Source organism: Felis catus, chromosome D4 (genome assembly GCF_018350175.1).
Source record: "Felis catus isolate Fca126 chromosome D4, F.catus_Fca126_mat1.0, whole genome shotgun sequence".
Taxonomy (NCBI): Eukaryota; Metazoa; Chordata; class Mammalia; order Carnivora; family Felidae; genus Felis; species Felis catus.
In genome coordinates this window covers 69,597,888-69,615,816 of record NC_058380.1, presented here as the reverse complement: position 1 = coordinate 69,615,816, position 17,929 = coordinate 69,597,888, and the positions used below count along the sequence as shown (strand labels likewise).

Genomic DNA, 17,929 nt, shown 5'->3' with positions numbered 1-17,929 from the left:
AGGACTTGCCACTTTAGCTAAAAGGCAGGATAAGTAGCCATTACGAGTTCTTGCCTGATGTGGCAAAAACGTGATCTCCTCTGATGTATTATGCTAACAGGAGGAAGGTGTTAGAAGCCAAGATACCATCTTTCAGGCTAATTAGTCGTTTTGATGTGAAATACTTAAAAATAACGCACTCTACTGAGACCCAGATATCTGCTGGAGCCTGTTTGAATGCTAATAAGTGGTGACAGTGGACAACCTCTGGGGTTTGTTACTCTAGGGCCTAGGGCAGGTAATTTTCTTGTGTAGTCAGTTTCCTGAAGTATTCTTTTCAATATAAAGATCTCAATATAAGAAATCTAAGTAAATAGAAAAACATTCTTTTTAAAAAAAAATTTTTTTTTTAAACGTTTATTTTTGAGACAGAGAGAGACAGAGCATGACCGGGGGAGGGTCAGAGAGAGGGGCACACACAGAATCTGAAACAGGCTCCAGGCTCTGAGCTGTCAGCACAGAGCCCGGTGCAGGGCTTGAACTCACGGACCGTGAGATCATGACCTGAGCCGAAGTCGGATGCTAAGACTGAGCCACCCAGGCGCCCCGAGAAACATTCTTAAGCCAGGGAGACATAATTATGTTTGGATTTTGTACTGTTTGGATTTTGTAATATTTGGCATTACTTCAGGTTTTGTCATTCCAAATTAGTTGACTGTGAGCAGGTGGTTCATTCTTCCTTCATTTAGGAAAATCTCAATGATATTAAAGTTTTATTTATGTGTTGGATATTCTTCAATATTAAAACAGAATTCAGTTTGAGAATGGTGAAGATCAAGAAGTAAACCCATTGAAGCTCAGCCTTCTCACCTGGATTCAGGAAGATGTTTTCCTGGCTGTAAGCCACAGTCACTCCAGCCCACAGTCTGTCATTCACCATCTGACTGTGATGCCTTCTGTGACGGATGATGAGCCCGGACAGCTCAGTATTAGGTATTGTAGCACTTCCCTGTTATCACACAGAGTTATGTTTGTGTCTTTTCTGAGTATAGGACTTTCTCTGACTTCTGGGGGGGTGAGGTTAAGGGCAGTAACTTTGTTAAATATACTTAGCAAGGGGGTTAAGTGTAGTTTTGAGTCATGTCAAAATACAAACCTTAATATGTATCAAGAAGTGGTGAAACATAGGGCAAATACCAGTAGATGGGGCAGAACCTTTGGTAAGATGCGATAAATTTTTTTTAACGTTTTTATATATTTTTGAGACAGAGTGCATGTGCACATGCAAGCCGGGGAAGGGCAGAGAGCAAAGGGGACAGGATCCGAAGCAGGCTCTGTGCTAACAGCAGAGCCTGATGTGGGGCTGGAACTCACCAGTTGTGAGATCATGACCTGAGCCGAAGTTGGATGCTTACCCTACCAAGCCACCCAGTCTCAGTCTATATCTGTGTGCTTCATTTGATATAGTGACTTTAAGATGCTTCTTCTGGCTTCCTCATCTATATGTTCTTTTTGGTGCTTGACTGCATTTACTATTAGAGAGTGTCTGTTTTTCTTTGCTAAATTTCACTGCTTCCTGGCCCCTGAGTTTTGCTTCGATTCCAGACTGCATCTGTGTCTCAAAACACGTTTCATTTAATGGGTGCTGTTTTCTGTAACGCAAGCCCTGTTGTGAGGTCGATGGTGTTGCCTTGACAGCTCCAAGAATCCTCAGGCTTCCAGCATCAAAACTTGGCACAATAAGCCTAAATCGATATTATTCCTCAGACTCATTTGTAATTCAGGGTCTCCTGGTTAGATTTTAATTCTAGAAACCCTTGTTGCAAAATTAGGAACCTCTCCTTACAGTATACACAAAACATAAGGTAGTCATTAACTCCTAACCTTTGACTCAAAGTGCTTCATATTTTTAAAAAGCTTTTTATGAATATGTCCGGATAAAGGATATGTTCTAGCTATATGCAACACTCATAGGTAGCCAGGAGCTTACGTTTAAAAAGCAGAGCAGATGGGAGGGATGGGTGAAATAGGTGAAAGGGATTAAGGAGAGTATTTGTTGTGATGAGAGCTGGGTGATGGATGGAATTGTTGAGTCACTACATTGTACACCAGAAACAAATACAACACTATGTTACCTACACTAGAATTGAAATAAAAACTTAATAAAAATAAGGTAATAAAAAACAAGGCACTTTACATCAGAAATATCTAAATAGTACAAATTTCTGCTTCTCCAAATTTGAAATTTTTAAAAAAATTTTTATATATTTTGAGAGAGTGCACATGCTTGTTGGGGAAAAACAGAGAGAGTTCCAAGACTCTGTGCTGTCAGTGCAGGGGCTCGATCTCATGACTGTGAGATCATGAGCTGAGCCAAAATGAGGAGTCGAACACTCAACCAACTGAGCCACCCAGGCGCCCCTGAAATTCATCATTAGCTCATAGAAGGAAAAGCTAGGTCATCTCATTTGTTGTACGGAAATGAGAAGTCCTTTAAAATATATTTGTGCTGCTTTGACTTCTGTTTCTCAAAAAAAGGCTATTCTCTTCATACAAAATATTACTGTCATTAGGGAATATAAAGTTCCTCAATCAGCTTACAGGTCTTAATAGCTTACATTTATTGTAGCTTGTATTTTGCAAAAGATACTCTTTTAAGTGCTTTACCTACAGTAACTCACTTATGACATTACTTCTTCGAAGTGTGTATCATTAGCACCCGTGTTTTACAGCTGAGACCACTGAGGCACTGAGCAGTTAAGTAACTTGCTTGGGATCATGCAGGTAGAGCCTGTATCCAATCCCATTCATTCTCACTCCAGAATCTCTTCTCTTAACCCAGTCACAGATCATTTATCCTCACAAAATTTGGGGCATTTTGAGTTTTTTGTAGATTGGCTAAAAAAAATTCTTTGAATAAATGTTAGCATCAGCAACATTTGGTCTTATTGTTCTCTTCTGCTTCTGTCCAGACATGTCTATTTTCTGTTCATCAACGCAGGAAAATACATAACGATAGTAACAGGTTCTCCTCTTCCCTTTAATGAAGACCCACAGACTGTCATGAATGAATATGATAGCAATAAGAGATATTGAGTATACTCATTTTTCTACAGATTCACTGCTTTATTTAAGGCAATGTATATTTTAAGGAGACAGAAATGATACCATGCATGTCCAGTGAAGGCGATTAAGTTGTTATAAGTTGTATTAAGTTGCTGCCAGATGGGAGTGATGACCTCACAGTGTAGATACCTAGCTTATTGGCATTGTGGAAAATAGTGTCGTGTGACAGGTAATTTATGTGGGCCCCTGCTTGCAGTATTTATCATTGTGTGTATGTATTATGTATATATTGTATTGAAATAGGCAGTGCAGCCCAAAGGGAAATTACTTCTTTTTTCATTCTGCAAAATGAGTGAAATGCTACTACTTTTGAGAATCAGGTAGTCTGTTCACACCCCCATTCCCCTTTTTTTTACTTTTGTCAGTTCATCTGTGGCAGTAGATGGAGTCATAATCAGTCTGTGTTGCAGTTCCAAGACCAAGTCAGTAGCACTGCAGCTGGCTGGTGGCCAAATACTTAAGTACCTTTGGGGTGAGTATCAGAATGTTAGGAAAGCGTGTTTATGATAAATGTTTAATTCTTGAGAATGTGTACTTGTGAGTTTCTTGTCAGTGCTGCATTGACTGTTAGGTCTTTTAACTATCCTGGAAAACCCAAAGCTGTAGAGTGGAATTGGCAGGTATATTCTCCCTCTGTGTTCTCCTGTAATGGACTGGAGTATTGTATGAGTTTCCAAAATACACTTGGAAAGTGATCCAAATTGCGTGTTAAGTGTTCCAGCAAGTATTGATGTGACAGTGTTATACAGTGAGCATACCAACTCTTTGTAAACCTCAGCTGCCCATCCTGCAGAGTCACCCTCTCTGGCTGTTGAACCATGGAAGAACCCTAGTGGATTTCCTGTTCGGTTTCCTTATCCTTGCACACAGACTGAATTGGCCATGATTGGAGGAGAGGTAAGTGAACACAGGGCAGAAAGACTTACCACTTAGAACAGTGGCCCAGGAACTGATGGCATTAGGTAAAAGTCTCCACTTACTCTCAGGGCAACAGTGAAAAAAGTACCTGAGCCTCAGCTTCTTCATCTATGAAATGGAATTAAGAGATTGTCTGACATGTAGGAGTTAGCTGATTCCTTTCCTTGGGGGTATGAATTAAAAGATAGGAAAATGCAGTTGGCAGACTTTTATGCCCTGTTGTGTAGATAATTCAGAGTTAGTTTTATTAAATGCTGTTTGGGGACAACAGAAATGTAATCTTGAAAATAGTGTTCAGTGGGTTGTGATTCATCAAATATTGGAATGTCTATAATTATGGCAGATAATAGGATACAGTGGTTACAGAACAAAACAGCCAACTAATCCCTGCTCTTCTGGAATTTGTAATCTATCAATGTAGGTATGACTATCCCCTCTGATAAGAGAATGAAGGAAATGACCAGGGTGTGGTTTGGGGGGCTAATTAGAAGATGGTACAGGAAAGCGTCTCTGACATGGGTTACGTGCTGAGGTATGAAGGGAAAGAAATCTCTCCCTGGGAAAGGGAGAGTGTTCCAGGGAGAAGGAACTGCATGCACCTTGAACTTGGAAAGAGCCCAGCTTATTCAGGGAACTGAGTGGAAGCAGTGTGGCTGGACCTTTGTGATAGGCTATGGGAAGGAGTGTGGGTTTGTTTATTTCACAAAGATTAGAAAATTGTTGCTGTTTTTAATCAGGGAATGGTACGATCTGCTTCATGCTCTGAAAGGTTATTCTGGTTGCCCAGTGGAGAGTAGGTAGGAATGGGCCGAGAGTGGACGGACTGTTGGAGAGGAGGTGGTGACAAGCAGAAAGGAATCTAGTTGAGACACATGTAGCAGATGGGAATATGGGGCTTGCTGATGGATTGGATGGCATGCTGCTCCACTTTGCCCTGAGCCAGGTGTCTGTATTCAGTCTGTAGTCACCATCTCAGGTGTCTGTATTCAGTCTTGATAACGCGGACTTAGAGGTGAAGCCACAGGGCACTAGAACTATGTGATATGTGTTTAACTAGTTGGGTTAGAATTGTTTGTAATTTCAGTTTTGTTTCTTTGCAGGAATGTGTCCTTGGTCTGACTGACAGATGCCGATTTTTCATCAGTGACACTGAGGTATCAAGGCTGGGTTTGGTGCAGGATCCTTTTTACTGTCGGCTCCAAGAAATACAGCTAACTTTCCCCTTTACCTTATTGTAGGTTGCTTCAAATATCACATCGTTTGCTGTATATGGTGAATTCTTGTTGTTGACAACCCATTCCCATACCTGCCTGTGTTTTTGCTTGAGAGATGCTTCATTTAACAGTAAGTGTTTAGTGTATAAATTAGGAAATAGTCCCTTTTCTAATATCTTCTGCCCTTTGAAGCCTTGATGACTTTAAAGTTCACCACTTACTTTATCATAGAGTCCTAGACTGTGAGCAAACCTTTAGAGTTCATATACTTGGCCCCTAATCACAACACAGTATCTCAGTTCAGTATTCTATGCCAGTTAGCAAAGACTTCCAATGAAGGAGGTCTTTCCTCAACCAGAACATTGTAAAATTAAACAAAACTGTTCTCAGGAGTATATAACTAATCCAGTGTTGTACTTTGAGTTACCATGTAGATACAACCGGCTGTCACTTCTTTGTAATTTTCCTTTGCTCACTGTGGCCACCTCCATCGTATATCTGAAAGACTCTAGTGGTTTGTAGGAAACTGTCCCATTTTTTTCTTGAATTCCACGTATCCCTTCCCCCTACTGTTTGTGTGTTTTCCTTATTCTAGAAAACTTCCCCTTGTTTTCTTTGCTTCCAACTTGAAAACTGGGAATCTTTCACAGATGTGATTATAGTGTACTGATAATGTGCATAGAGAAGCTTCCCAGTCCTCCCTGTGTTTTCTAAATCATTTGAGAAGCTGTGTATGTGAATATGCACGAGGACTCTGTGAAAGAGAGGGCAAGTTCCAGGGATAAGGTTGTTTGTTAGGAAGGCTACCGGTTTTGTGGTTGAGTGGGAGAGCAAAGGGGGTGTGGTTGTTAATTGCTTTCTTCTAGTTTGGAGAGTATGTTCAGTTTCAACTGCAGTAAATGGAAAGTGACTTGTCATGACGGTGATTCTCATGGCTTAGCCAGTGGTGTCTTTAGCATTACATGCAGGTCTGAGCAACAACCACGTGTCTAAAGGGGAATCTCTGCGGAAGGTGGAGAGGGGTTCACGTATTGTCACCGTTGTGCCCCAGGACACCAAGCTTATATTACAGGTAAGCTCATTTTTCTGGCTGTGTTTCTGGTTGTGTTTTAGATACTCTTACACTTGTAATAATTTACTATAGGCCATTCCTTGCTGAATTCTCTGTTAGCTTTATACAAAGGTTGTTGATACAGGTTGTGCCCAGCATGGGTAAAAGGGAAGCTTCTCTTGGAAGTCAAAATAAATACTGAGCACAACTAGATTCTGCTGGAAGTGTGTGCATTTTATAGTATCATGGTAGTTCTCTGTGAAGAGTTGAGTTAGGTGAAATAGTATATCCTGGGTATTTAAATTTTTTCTGTTAAATTAAAAACATTACTGTTCTGATTTATTTATTTTAAGATGCCAAGGGGAAACTTAGAAGTTGTTCATCATCGAGCTCTGGTTTTAGCTCAGATTCGGAAGTGGCTGGACAAGTAAGAACCATGTATATGACTAGTTTGTTTGTTTTTATGACTTATATGTGAACATAATATATATTCTATTAAAGGTTTTAAAACATGAAAGTATGAAATTACACATGTCTTCAGATTCGCAGAGGCTTTTTTCCCCCACACTTTGATTTTAATATTATGTGGTGCAATAAATATTCCTAGTAGGAAGAATCGTGAGACTCATCATACAAGACAGTGTTTCCTAGCCTGAGGAGGTCCACATGGGTTTTAGATGGCCCGCGAACCCAGGGAAATCGTGCACCAAACTGTCTGTGTGTATTTATTCAGGCAGAAGGCCTAAGGCTTTGGGCAGATGTACAAAGGGGCCTTTGACCCACAAATGCCTGAGACACTATTGTGAAGGAAATGATCCATTGTCTGAGTTTATTTTGGGAAAACTTTATATTAGAAAGACCTTTACTAACATTTTGCTAAAAGAGAAAGTAGACCTAAGTTCTATGATGATTGTCTATCATGTGTATGTGGGGAAGTAGTCCTCAGACTGCCATGGGGACTAAGTTAAGTGAAGAAGGTAAGTGAAGCTGGTACCTGATTTTTCATTCTGTGAATTGAGAGCGGAAGTCCAGTGGTAGTTGTTTGGCATTTGGACTGTAATCTAATTATAACTGGTTTGTATCAGAATGAAAACATGTTGGATCCAGGAAGGTTATTAGTCTTTGTAAAATGACATGTCTATTCATTATGTCTCTTCACAGACTTATGTTTAAAGAAGCATTTGAATGCATGAGAAAATTGAGAATTAATCTCAATCTGATCCATGACCATAACCCGAAGGTAAATTTCTGATTCTGATATTAACTCTAGCTTACCTGAGACTTGAACTGACGTGATTGGAACTAAAATTTTTTGTCCTTTGTTTTGTCTTTGGTAGGTGTTTCTTGAAAATGTGGAAACCTTCATAAAACAGATAGATTCTGTAAATCATATCAATTTGTTTTTCACAGAATTGAAGTAAGTATTTTGAATAATTTATGAGTATCATATCCATTATTTATCTCATTTTGGAAATAAAACATAAATAGCTACAGGAAAAAAATTAACCTTCTGTTTGGTATTTTTTAATCATTATAAGTCTAACATGCCACTGACAGTAGATATTTGCTCTTTTTCCTTCTTTTTAAAAATAGCCTATTTAAAACTAAGAGTCAAAAATGTGTCCTTTAGAATTATAATTGACTATTTTTAGGTGTATATGAAATTGAAGTCAAATGGTGTGTTTTTCTGCAATGACTTTTTTCCAATTAAAAAAATTCTAAACGTACAAGAAAAGTTGAGACGTCCAGAGAGCATCCTATACCCCCACCTAGATTCTGCAGTTGATATTTTCCTATATTTGCTTTATCATGATCTACCATCTGTCTATCCATCATTCACCTTTTTTAAGGCAAATTAAAAAAAATTTCTTTTAATGTTTACTTATTTCGGAGAGAGAGAGAGCAGGCATGAGCAGGGGAGGGGCAGAGAGAGAGAGGGAGACACAGAATCCAAAGCAGGTTCCAGGCTCTGAGCTGTCAGCACAGAGCCCAGTGTGGGGCTCAGACTCGTGAACCGCAAGATCATGACGTCAGCCGAAGTCGAATACTTAACCAACTGAGCCACCTAGGCACCCTGAGGCAAATTTTAAGTTAATTGTAGATATCAGTCCACTTTATGTCTCAGTATTCCACTTTGTGTAACACTGATTAGAGTTCATTGTCCGTGTACAGGGTCCCCCCCCAGCAGGTCAGATTCATGTGTGATGAAATGTACAGACCGTAAGTGTACTGTCTAGGCAGTTTTGACCAGTGTGTACTTCCGTGTAGCCCAAACCTGTCAAGATAGAGAACATTTCCTTCATCTCAGAAAGTTCTTCCAAACCTCTTGTTAGTCCCATTCCCTACCTCCTAGGCAACCATTGTTTGGAGATTGTCACCGTAGATCAATTTTGCCTGTCGGAGAACTTAAATGTAAGTGGAATCAGATAGTATTTGCTCTTCTTTGTAAGTTAAGCTGCTTTCACTTGGCATGTTACCTTGAAAGTAACCCGTGTTTTTGCTGGTATCACGGGTTCGTTCATGTAGTGTGCTATAGTGCAAATATACTACAGTTTATTTGTTCCTCTGTAGTTGGGCACCTGGTCTGTTCCCAGTTAGGGGCTAATGTGAATATAATATCACTGTACACGGTTTTTGGGACACGTTTTCATTGCTCAGTTTGTTTCTTCATTTTTCACCTAATGTCAATATAATGAAACTGTTCTCCAAAAGCCGTTTTTATTACTTAATCAGCATGTCCCAGTACGTGGTAGTCATTTGATAGCTAGGACACATGTTCAGTTAGTGACCTTTTAACGACCTGTTCTTAGGGAAGAAGATGTTACAAAGACCATGTATCCTCCACCGGTTACCAGCACTGCCCAGCTGTCCAAGGATCCTGATGGGAAAAAAGTAGACCTTATCTGCGATGCTCTGAGAGCAGCCATGGAGAGCATAAACCCTCACAAGTATGTGTGCTGTCATTAGTTGGCGTCTTTTGAGGCCCAGAAGTGTGCTGTTGTCCTTATGCAGGGACTGAGAATGTCCTTCCTCACTCTGCTTATTCTGGCGTTCTTCACTCACTACCTCAGGTACTGCTTGTCAATACTCACCTCTCACGTGAAGAAAACAACCCCAGAACTGGAAATTGTGCTGCAGAAGGTACACGAGCTTCAAGGTAGAGACCCTTTCACGGAGAGTGTTTAACAGGGCCCCGAGTGTCACCAGACTTCCAGTCTCCTGGAGATCTCACTGACCAGGTTCAGTGCCACATCACAGATTTAATATGTGGCTTATTGGACATTTGAAGACCTGTGTCAGTTTCTTTGAGCACTGCCCTACAAAGCATGTACAAAAGAAGTCATATGGTGTTCAGTTCGGCCAAGAAATTTTGTCACTTTGTCTTTTTGGTTATGTTGCTAGATGCACGGGTTTATTCCCAGATGTCTTTGATCGGTCTTGTTTTCTTACACACTGACATGACAGGCAGTGCTTCGCCTGTTCCCGATGCTGTGAGTGCTGAAGAAGCCCTGAAGTATTTGCTGCTTCTGGTAGACGTTAATGAATTATATGATCATTCTCTTGGGACGTATGACTTTGATTTGGTCCTCATGGTAGCTGAGAAGTCACAGAAGGTATGTGGAGTTTCTACTTTAACATCCTTTTGGTTCTTATTTTTGTTATCATGGTGGTATGAAACCCTGTCTGTCCCTGATACTGCAGTATCTTGTCTGATGTTAACACTGCATGTACAGGCCTAGAGGCAGATCTGTGAGTTTGCAGGGCTCACGCTTCTAAGCCTCATTCTCTGTCAGTTCTGGGCTTATCAAAGTGTTTTGTTTTTTTGTTATTTTTTTTTATTTTTAAAAGTTTTTTTTTTTAATGTTTATTTATTTTTGAGACAGAGAGAGACAGAGCATGAATGGGGGAGGGGCAGATAGAGAGGGAGACATAGAATCGAAAGCAGGCTCCAGGCTCTGAGCCATCAGCCAACAGCCCGATGCGAGGCTCAAACTCATGGACCGCGAGATTGTGACCTGAGCTGAAGTCGGACGCTTAACGGACTGAGCCACCCAGGCACCCTTTATCAAAGTGTTTTGAATGCTAGGTTGAACAAGTGAATTAAGTTACTTCGTTATCTTTAAGATTATGGTCATGTATGTGAACAAAGTCTCCTCTTATTAAGGGAATATAACAAATGACTCCTATTCCAATCCAGTTCCTTGTTATGTAGCTGTTTTTCCCAGTGGAAAGCGGGAACATGCAGAATGGAAAGGTTTGAGGCCTCTTGTCCCACCTTAGCATGCTATAGTAGAAAAGTTGGGGCACCCCTGGTTTATACATTTAAAAAACAATTTTTTTTTTTAATGTTTATTTTTGAGACTGAGAGAGACAGCATTGAATAGTGGAGGGGCAGAAAAAAGAGAGGGAAACACAGAATCCCAAGCAGGCTCCAAGCTCTGAGCTGTCAGTGCAGAGCCTGATGCAGGGCTCAAACTCGGAAACAGCAAGATTGTGACCTGTGCCGAAGTCAGACACTTAACCGACTGAGCCACCTAGGAGCCCCTATACATTTTTTTAACCTGTTTTTTGCAGTCTTAGTTTCATCCTGTCACTCCTCTCTTTGCTCTTGCCAGAGTGATCTTCGCTGAAAGGAAATTTTGCTCTTTCATTGTTTTGCTTGTAATGCTTCATGGGCTCTGCCCATTGCTGTAGGATAGAGCTTACAAGCCGTCATACTGCTTAACACCCCCTTGTCCCCCACCCGGGTCTGGTGTCTATGCTCATGCTCATCTCTTGATGTTGTTCTTTTTTCTCAGCCTGCAGGGGGGAGGCAGTGCTTTTGTCCCCACAGCCACCACTTAGCTTTGCAGGTAGCATTACTTCTGCTTCCCGTGGGCCTGTGGGCGTTCACCACTCTCACCCTTCCATTCACCGGGCTAATTCTCACTCACCTAAGGCAAAGGATGCCAGGGTAGCATCTTCCCAGTAATCCATTCTTGCCTCCCTGCCCACCACCCAGGGACTAGATGAGATGGGCCTCATGTGCTTCCACTGCACCCAGTGCCTGCCCCTCCCTGCGTATCATTCTAGCTCCTCTCCTAGCTTATAGGTTTCCTGAGGTTAGGGGTTTGTTGTATTTTTTGTACATAGTGAATTCTTCCTAAGTGTTTGTTGATTAAATACTTCAGCCTGTAGTTGTGCTTTTTATCACATGCATGAGTATTTATTTTTTTTTTCTGGTCTTTTTTTGTATACTTAATGTGTATTTATCCTATCTGCCCAGTGAAATTACATTAAGAACAGGGAGCATCTGTTCTTTAGAAAAGAAAAAGAAACAACCAATTTTCAGGGCATAGTACAAAGCTGCAGACAGTCAGTGCTAATAAAATCTTGGTTGGCAGGGCCTTAGAGTTTTGTGTTTAACCCAGTACAGTTTTACCTTTGTTTTAAAACTTGAAGATGGAGGGCATGAAATGTCATGCAAAGAGCTCCAAGTACCTTCCACTTCCAGAGAAGTTGGATGCATTTGTTGAATATCTTCTGGATTGGAACCTTGTTTTCCTTATTAGCTTAGGAAATAAATGGTTGTTGTGAGACTATATGAGAATTCATCTTCATTATTCTGAATGAAAGCAAATAATGCCTGTATTTTAAAGCATTTTTGCCAAAACTTGTTTTATGTAGTTTCATTATACAGTATGTAATTAATACATCAGCATAGTACATATTTTAAAAGTTTTGTAGCTTTGGGTTTATTGATTGTTACAATTATTATATATCATTTGTATTGTTATAAGTAAATGTAATTATAAGCAGTAAAGGACTGACCTGTTAGGTTTTTGGTTTTTGTTTTTTTAGGATCCCAAAGAATATCTGCCATTTCTTAATACACTTAAGAAAATGGAAACCAATTATCAGCGGTTCACCATAGATAAATATTTGAAGCGATATGAAAAAGCCATTGGGCACCTCAGCAAATGTGGTAAGCTTGAGGATTAGTATGTTTATTTCTGCTTCAGATCTTCTTTGGAGCTAGGCAGGGTATAAATTAAAGTGTCAGTTTAGACATAGATGTCGATGGATGTCAGTTTCCACTCCTGAAACCGAAACACGGTTACCTGTGTGCACCTTATTTTATCATATGTTCTAAAAAGCTGAAAGCAAAGCAAATGAATTTTAATGAACTGGAGGAGCTCCCTAACTAAAAATATAGAGCAGATCCGTTTTGGGTTAAGGATGATCACGTCCTAAATTCATTTCAGTATCTCGGAACGAAAATTGGTTGATAGTGCACTCTTCTCCCACGGTGTTTACAGACACCTGTGGGAAGCGTGGCTTGTCTGGAGTGAGTGGCCATACCCACTGGCAGCTCCCAGAAGGACATACTCGTAGTTAGGACACACTCCCTGTCCCATGCTGGAGCTGCTGGCTTCAGCAGTTGTGGCTCTTTCCCGAGAGCTAAGATGGGGATAAGGAAGTTGTTTGGGTGTTATTAAGCTTCCTTCAACAATCTGATTGAGCTGGGCTGGGATAGGACTCAGGCGTCTGTATGGCTGATAAACTCCCCAGAGGATTCCAATGAAGGCAGTTGAGAAAACACAAGGTTAGATGGTCATTTATCAGGGGTCATGTATGAAGAATTCCTTTTGAGTAGAACTTTCATCCGAACCAGTGCTTGTCATACCTCACATCTGCCATGGTGCTTTGCTAAAATTAAAATTCTTGGATTCTGTTCTCCTGATACTCTGATTCTGCAGGTCTATAAAGGTCCCTGTAGACTTTGTTTAGGGACCACTGGTGTAAATGAAACTCATTATGCTTCCAAAGTTCTAAATTTGTGTGTGCATGAATCTCACTCCTCAGGACCCGAATACTTCCCAGAATGCTTAAACTTAATAAAAGATAAAAACTTGTATAAGGAAGCTCTGAAGTTATTTCCATCAGACTCGCAGCAATACAAGGTGAGTGGTGTGTGAAATGAGACTCTTTTGGTGATGTGAGTTAGCTGGAAAGGGCGTAAGGATCCTGAGTCTGTAACACCATCCTTGGTTTCAAGGTTTATCGTGAAATAAGTTAGCCTTATCATGAACTCTTATCTCGGAGAATGGCCCTGACCTGCTCCTTTTCTGAAGAAGTTGCCCAGGCTGGAAGCCTAGGAGTTGTCTCCCATTTCTCATCATGAATTCTGCTTGATGAGCGGCAGCTTCTCAATAGGGTTTCCTGCTTACGTCCCACTCCTTGCTCCAGCCCAGCCTTGCGACCACATGACTGATCATCCCGAAGCGTGTAGATCTTTCTCAGGTGGTTTAGGATAAAGGGATAAAGTTTGGTTGTTTGTCTAAACAAACATCCATTTAGTTTTCTTTTTTTTTGTTTTTAATTTTTTTTAATGTTTATTTATTTTTGAGATAGAGACAGAGCATGAACGGGGGAGGGGCAGATAGAGAGGGAGACACAGAATCGGAAGCAGGCTCCAGGCTCTGAGCCATCAGCCCAGAGCCCGACGCGGGGCTCGAACTCACGGACCACGAGATCGCGACCTGAGCTGAAGTCGGAGGCTTAACCGACTGAGCCACCCAGGCGCCCCCCATTTAGTTTTCTTATATGCCAGATACTTTGTTAAATGAATTCTATGAGTGTCACAACAACCTGATAGGATAAACAGATGTGGAAACAACTTGCCTCAGGAGCTGGAGTATGAGGCTGCTGAGCTGGGATGCGGAGCCCAGGCTGTCTGAGCCCGGAGCCTGTGCCAGTGACCACTCCTCGTCCTTGCCACCCTCAGGCCGTGTGCACTTGGTCTGCAAATTGCCTATGTCTCTATGATCTGGCTCCTGCCTGTTTCGTTAGCATCGGCTGCCTCTTCCAGGCCTCTCCCTGCTCCTTTCTTTAGCCCCACTTGTCTTTCAACTCTTGGGTCTCCTCTGTGACAAAGCTGTTCCGGGGCGAGGTGCCCCACACCGAACTCCAGAGCACCTTCTCACGTCGGTGGTGGTACGTAACAAACCTCTGACACACCGATTTGTCTCCCCAGCTGACCATGGGTTGCTTAAAGGTGGTGGCTTTGTGTTGTATTCCTCTTTGTGTCCCTACCTGCGTGGAGCCCAGGATAGAGAATTTGGCCAGTGGCCGCCTCTTTGCTTTTATTTTCATTGTCTCTTCCTCCCTCTGGTGCTGTCTCTTGTCCAGCCACACCAGCCTTCTTGCTATTCCTTCCTGGGTATTCCATACACATTCCTGCCTCTTGGCCATGGTGCCTTCTGTAGCCGTCAGTCTGGAATACTCTTCCTGTAACCCTTTATGTAGCATATTCTCCTCACAGCCCTCCAAAATAACAACTGTCTTCACTCTCTGTCCCTTTAGCACTATGTCACAGGCTATATTGTGTTTATAAGTCCATTCCCTGTCACCACAAGAGCGGGAACTTGGTGGTGGTTTTGTTAGTATTTGGTGTTTCGCTTTTTATTTTTTGCATCGCCATGTGATTCCCACTGCCATGAATAGTACGCCGTAATTACTTGTTGAGTGAACATATGACACATCCTCAGTAAGGTTTTCAGTGGAAGAATGATAGAATTCATTGATAAACTACAGGATTTTCATAAGTAATTCAAGAGATTTTCAAATGTAGTAACTGAAGCAGCCTCCATTGGAGGTTAAAAAATGACTGTCACCTTTCCTTACCAACCCAATGTCTCCTCTTACCACAGGAGATCAGCATTGCTTATGGGGAACACCTGACACAGGAGCACCTCTACGAGCCAGCAGGGCTCGTGTTTGCCCGCTGTGGTGCCCATGAGAAAGCTCTCAGTGCCTTTGTGGCCAGTGGCAGCTGGCAGCAAGCTCTCTGCATGGCAGCCCAACTTAACTGGACCAAAGACCAGCTGGCTGGCCTCAGCAGAACTCTGGCAGGTAAACACGGCGGTTTAGGCTCTCCAAAATGAGAACTTCTCCAGAGGTTTTTTGTTTCTCCCTTTCTTTGGCAATTTTGCAAGTAAATTTAGAGCAGCATACCTTGAGACAGTCTCACTGCTACAGTGAGTCCCCCAAATGCAGTGGCGTAATAGAGAAAGCTTCTGTCTTCTCTCACGTGAGCACTGAGAAGTTCTTCCATTGTGTGGCTCTGTCATCTCAGACGGATGGTTGTAGCTGGATTTTCTCCACCTCTGTATCGCAGTCCTCAGGAAGGGGAGAAAGAGCCGTAGGAGAACGCTTTAAGTTGGAAATGATCTCGAAGTTACACTGTTACTTCTGTTCCATCTCATTTGCCAAAGCTTACATCACACGGCACACCTAGCACAGAGTAACTGACAGCCATGGGCCCTAGGAGAAGGCGAACGTGAGTTTTGGGGTGGGGCCCTTCAGTTATAAACAGTAGATCGTGGGGAACAAGAATAGCATTTTTCAGAAATGAAAGAAGAGGCTAAATGTATAAGCGTTCTGAATGCAAAGGCAGTTTAGCTGCATCAGGGTCTAGGGGTTGTCTGATCCAGCGGGGAGGCTCTATCAGAGTGTAACTTGTTTGAGTCAGGGAGAGCTTCAGGACTGCTTGGGAGAAGAGGTGAACAGGGGCTCTGTCCTCTCAGCTGTGCTTGAAGTAAGGGACCAGTATATTTCCCCCCTGTCCTTTTTAGAGTTTTAAAAATACTGTTGTTGTTTCAAAAAATACGTAGTCCTGAAAAAATTCCAGATTAAATCCTGTTAAATATATGTGCATATTTTCCTTAGTTATTTGTATTTTTTTTTCTGGTAATTAGATCTGCAGGCTCTTCTAAGCCCTCGTAATTTCCATGGTGAACTCTTTTTAGTTTTTGAGAATTCTCTATATTAGGCCTGTTAGGTATTCTTTGTGACTCCACTGTTACTTCTGCTTTAGAAACAGGTTTTGGTAGTTTGTTTATACCTTCCAGTTCTGTTTTTAGGACCTGCTATCTTCTCTTACATTCTTTACAACTTGAGCTTGCTATTTGTCTTGTTTTATGGTATACACCAAGTTCTCCCAGATGTTTAGCAAAAAAAAAAAAAAAAAGGTAAGGGGAGGTGATGGTCAAAGATTTTTGAGAAATTTTATAAGGTAGAGTCACTTTATGTACACTTGAATTTAGGCAGTTTATGCAATCAACCAAAGATTAGCAGTCTCTTCCTATTTGAGGAAGAAATGGATGAGGGAGAGGTGTTAGGTCAGTCTCCCATATGTGTGCCTTTGTAAGCTTTTCTCATGGCTAATTTTGACTATACATCATTTTCACATTTTCTGCTAAATTTAGATCGTAACTGCCATTTAAGATAGGACGCCATGGTATTTCTGCCTACTTCCTGACAAGTTCACAATGTACGCCGTTTGATACATAATACAGATATATTAGTGAACCACTCAAGCAAAGGAATCTGTGTAGCTTTGTTTGACCTAGTGCTTCACAAACTTACTTGACCTGTGAATGTTGTTGTTTTCTGGTATTGCCTTTTATTATTCTACGGAACACTCTTAGGGAGCACTTTGGAAAATGCTGTTTTAAAGCAGTTCTGTTTGGATGTCTGCTGTAGAGCTCAGTCTCCAATTTGTAAGGGGGCCATTTTTGTTCAAAAAGTACCTGCAAAAACCATTTCAACGTGAGCTTTGGTAATCCTGTTCTTAGCAAGCCAACTATGGTCAGATGTTTATTATCTTTGCAGGAAAGCTGGTTGAGCAGAGGAAGCATGGTGATGCAGCCACAGTCTTGGAACAGTACGCCCAGGTAACCTCTCAGTTCCTCCCTTCTTTTTTGTTTTTTTAATGAGCACAAGCTCATGCACATGCAAGCAGGGGAGGGACAGAAGGAGAGCGAGAGAAAGAGGGAGAGAGCATCTTAAGCAGACTCCACACTCTTGCATGGAGCCAGGTGCAGGGCTCGATCCCACTACCTTGGGATCTTGACCTGAGCCAATATCAAAGAGTTGGACGCTCAACTAACTGAGCCACCCAGGTGCCTCTCAGTTCCCCCCTCCTTAAGCCACCCAACCAACAAGCAAGGTCTTCCCAGTTGTACTTCACTGATCAGGAAAATTAAAGGAACTCAGGGTAATTAGGAAGTCCAGAGACAGTGTTTGCTCTGCAGGTCTTCCATCTTGCTGACCTGACTTAGAAATCTAAATTTAATAGGCCTCTAAATAATTAGTTCTCTAAATAGTAAGTTCTGTGAGGTAGTGAGGCACTACCTCTGTGAGGCACTAGTGATTTGACCCTGACAGAAAGTACTAAATTAAATCTGCAGGGAGTTGTGCTTTTTATGTGAACTTGCCAAGTACAAACAGTGAGAAAGGACCATTCTAAAACAAAAAGATTAAACTTCAGATACTTTTTTTTGGCCTTTACAACCGTTCTGTCTGTTGGAAGTGTCTTTTTATCTCAGCCTGATGGGATCCAATTTTCTAGCCGATTATAAAGATGAATACCTATACCAGCTTTTGATAGAGTTATAGAATTTATTATGAAAATAATAAAACTATGCATTGATACTGGCCCTGGACTAACAGGATGTAGGTACGCAGTTGACGCCAGGGATTACTGCCTTCTAGAGTTTTGGCCTTTGACAAGAGAGTGTTATTTTTTACAGTCGTTACTAGTGGGCACATTTGTATAACATAATTGTGCTTTTAAAATACCTGAATGTCTTTCATG

At 41.5% G+C, this 17,929-nt stretch overlaps 1 protein-coding gene across 2 annotated transcripts in view; it reads left to right on the top strand.

Annotated features, from left to right (window-relative positions):
- The window catches only part of ELP1 (elongator acetyltransferase complex subunit 1), a 58,067-nt gene that overhangs the window by 22,122 nt on the left and 18,016 nt on the right, over window positions 1-17,929 (top strand). The window contains exons 14-29 of one of the 2 annotated variants that reach the window (XM_006939347.5): window positions 790-972; window positions 3,471-3,577; window positions 3,899-4,002; window positions 5,124-5,177; window positions 5,262-5,367; window positions 6,194-6,309; window positions 6,642-6,715; window positions 7,450-7,528; window positions 7,626-7,705; window positions 9,099-9,236; window positions 9,360-9,445; window positions 9,754-9,902; window positions 12,130-12,253; window positions 13,135-13,232; window positions 14,982-15,183; window positions 16,945-17,006. In XM_006939347.5, coding sequence (XP_006939409.3) covers window positions 790-972; window positions 3,471-3,577; window positions 3,899-4,002; window positions 5,124-5,177; window positions 5,262-5,367; window positions 6,194-6,309; window positions 6,642-6,715; window positions 7,450-7,528; window positions 7,626-7,705; window positions 9,099-9,236; window positions 9,360-9,445; window positions 9,754-9,902; window positions 12,130-12,253; window positions 13,135-13,232; window positions 14,982-15,183; window positions 16,945-17,006 — 1,762 coding nt within the window. Of the gene's footprint in view, window positions 1-789; window positions 973-3,470; window positions 3,578-3,883; window positions 4,003-5,123; window positions 5,178-5,261; window positions 5,368-6,193; window positions 6,310-6,641; window positions 6,716-7,449; window positions 7,529-7,625; window positions 7,706-9,098; window positions 9,237-9,359; window positions 9,446-9,753; window positions 9,903-12,129; window positions 12,254-13,134; window positions 13,233-14,981; window positions 15,184-16,944; window positions 17,007-17,929 lie in introns of both variants that reach the window. The other variant, XM_011288516.4, reaches the window with a different exon arrangement.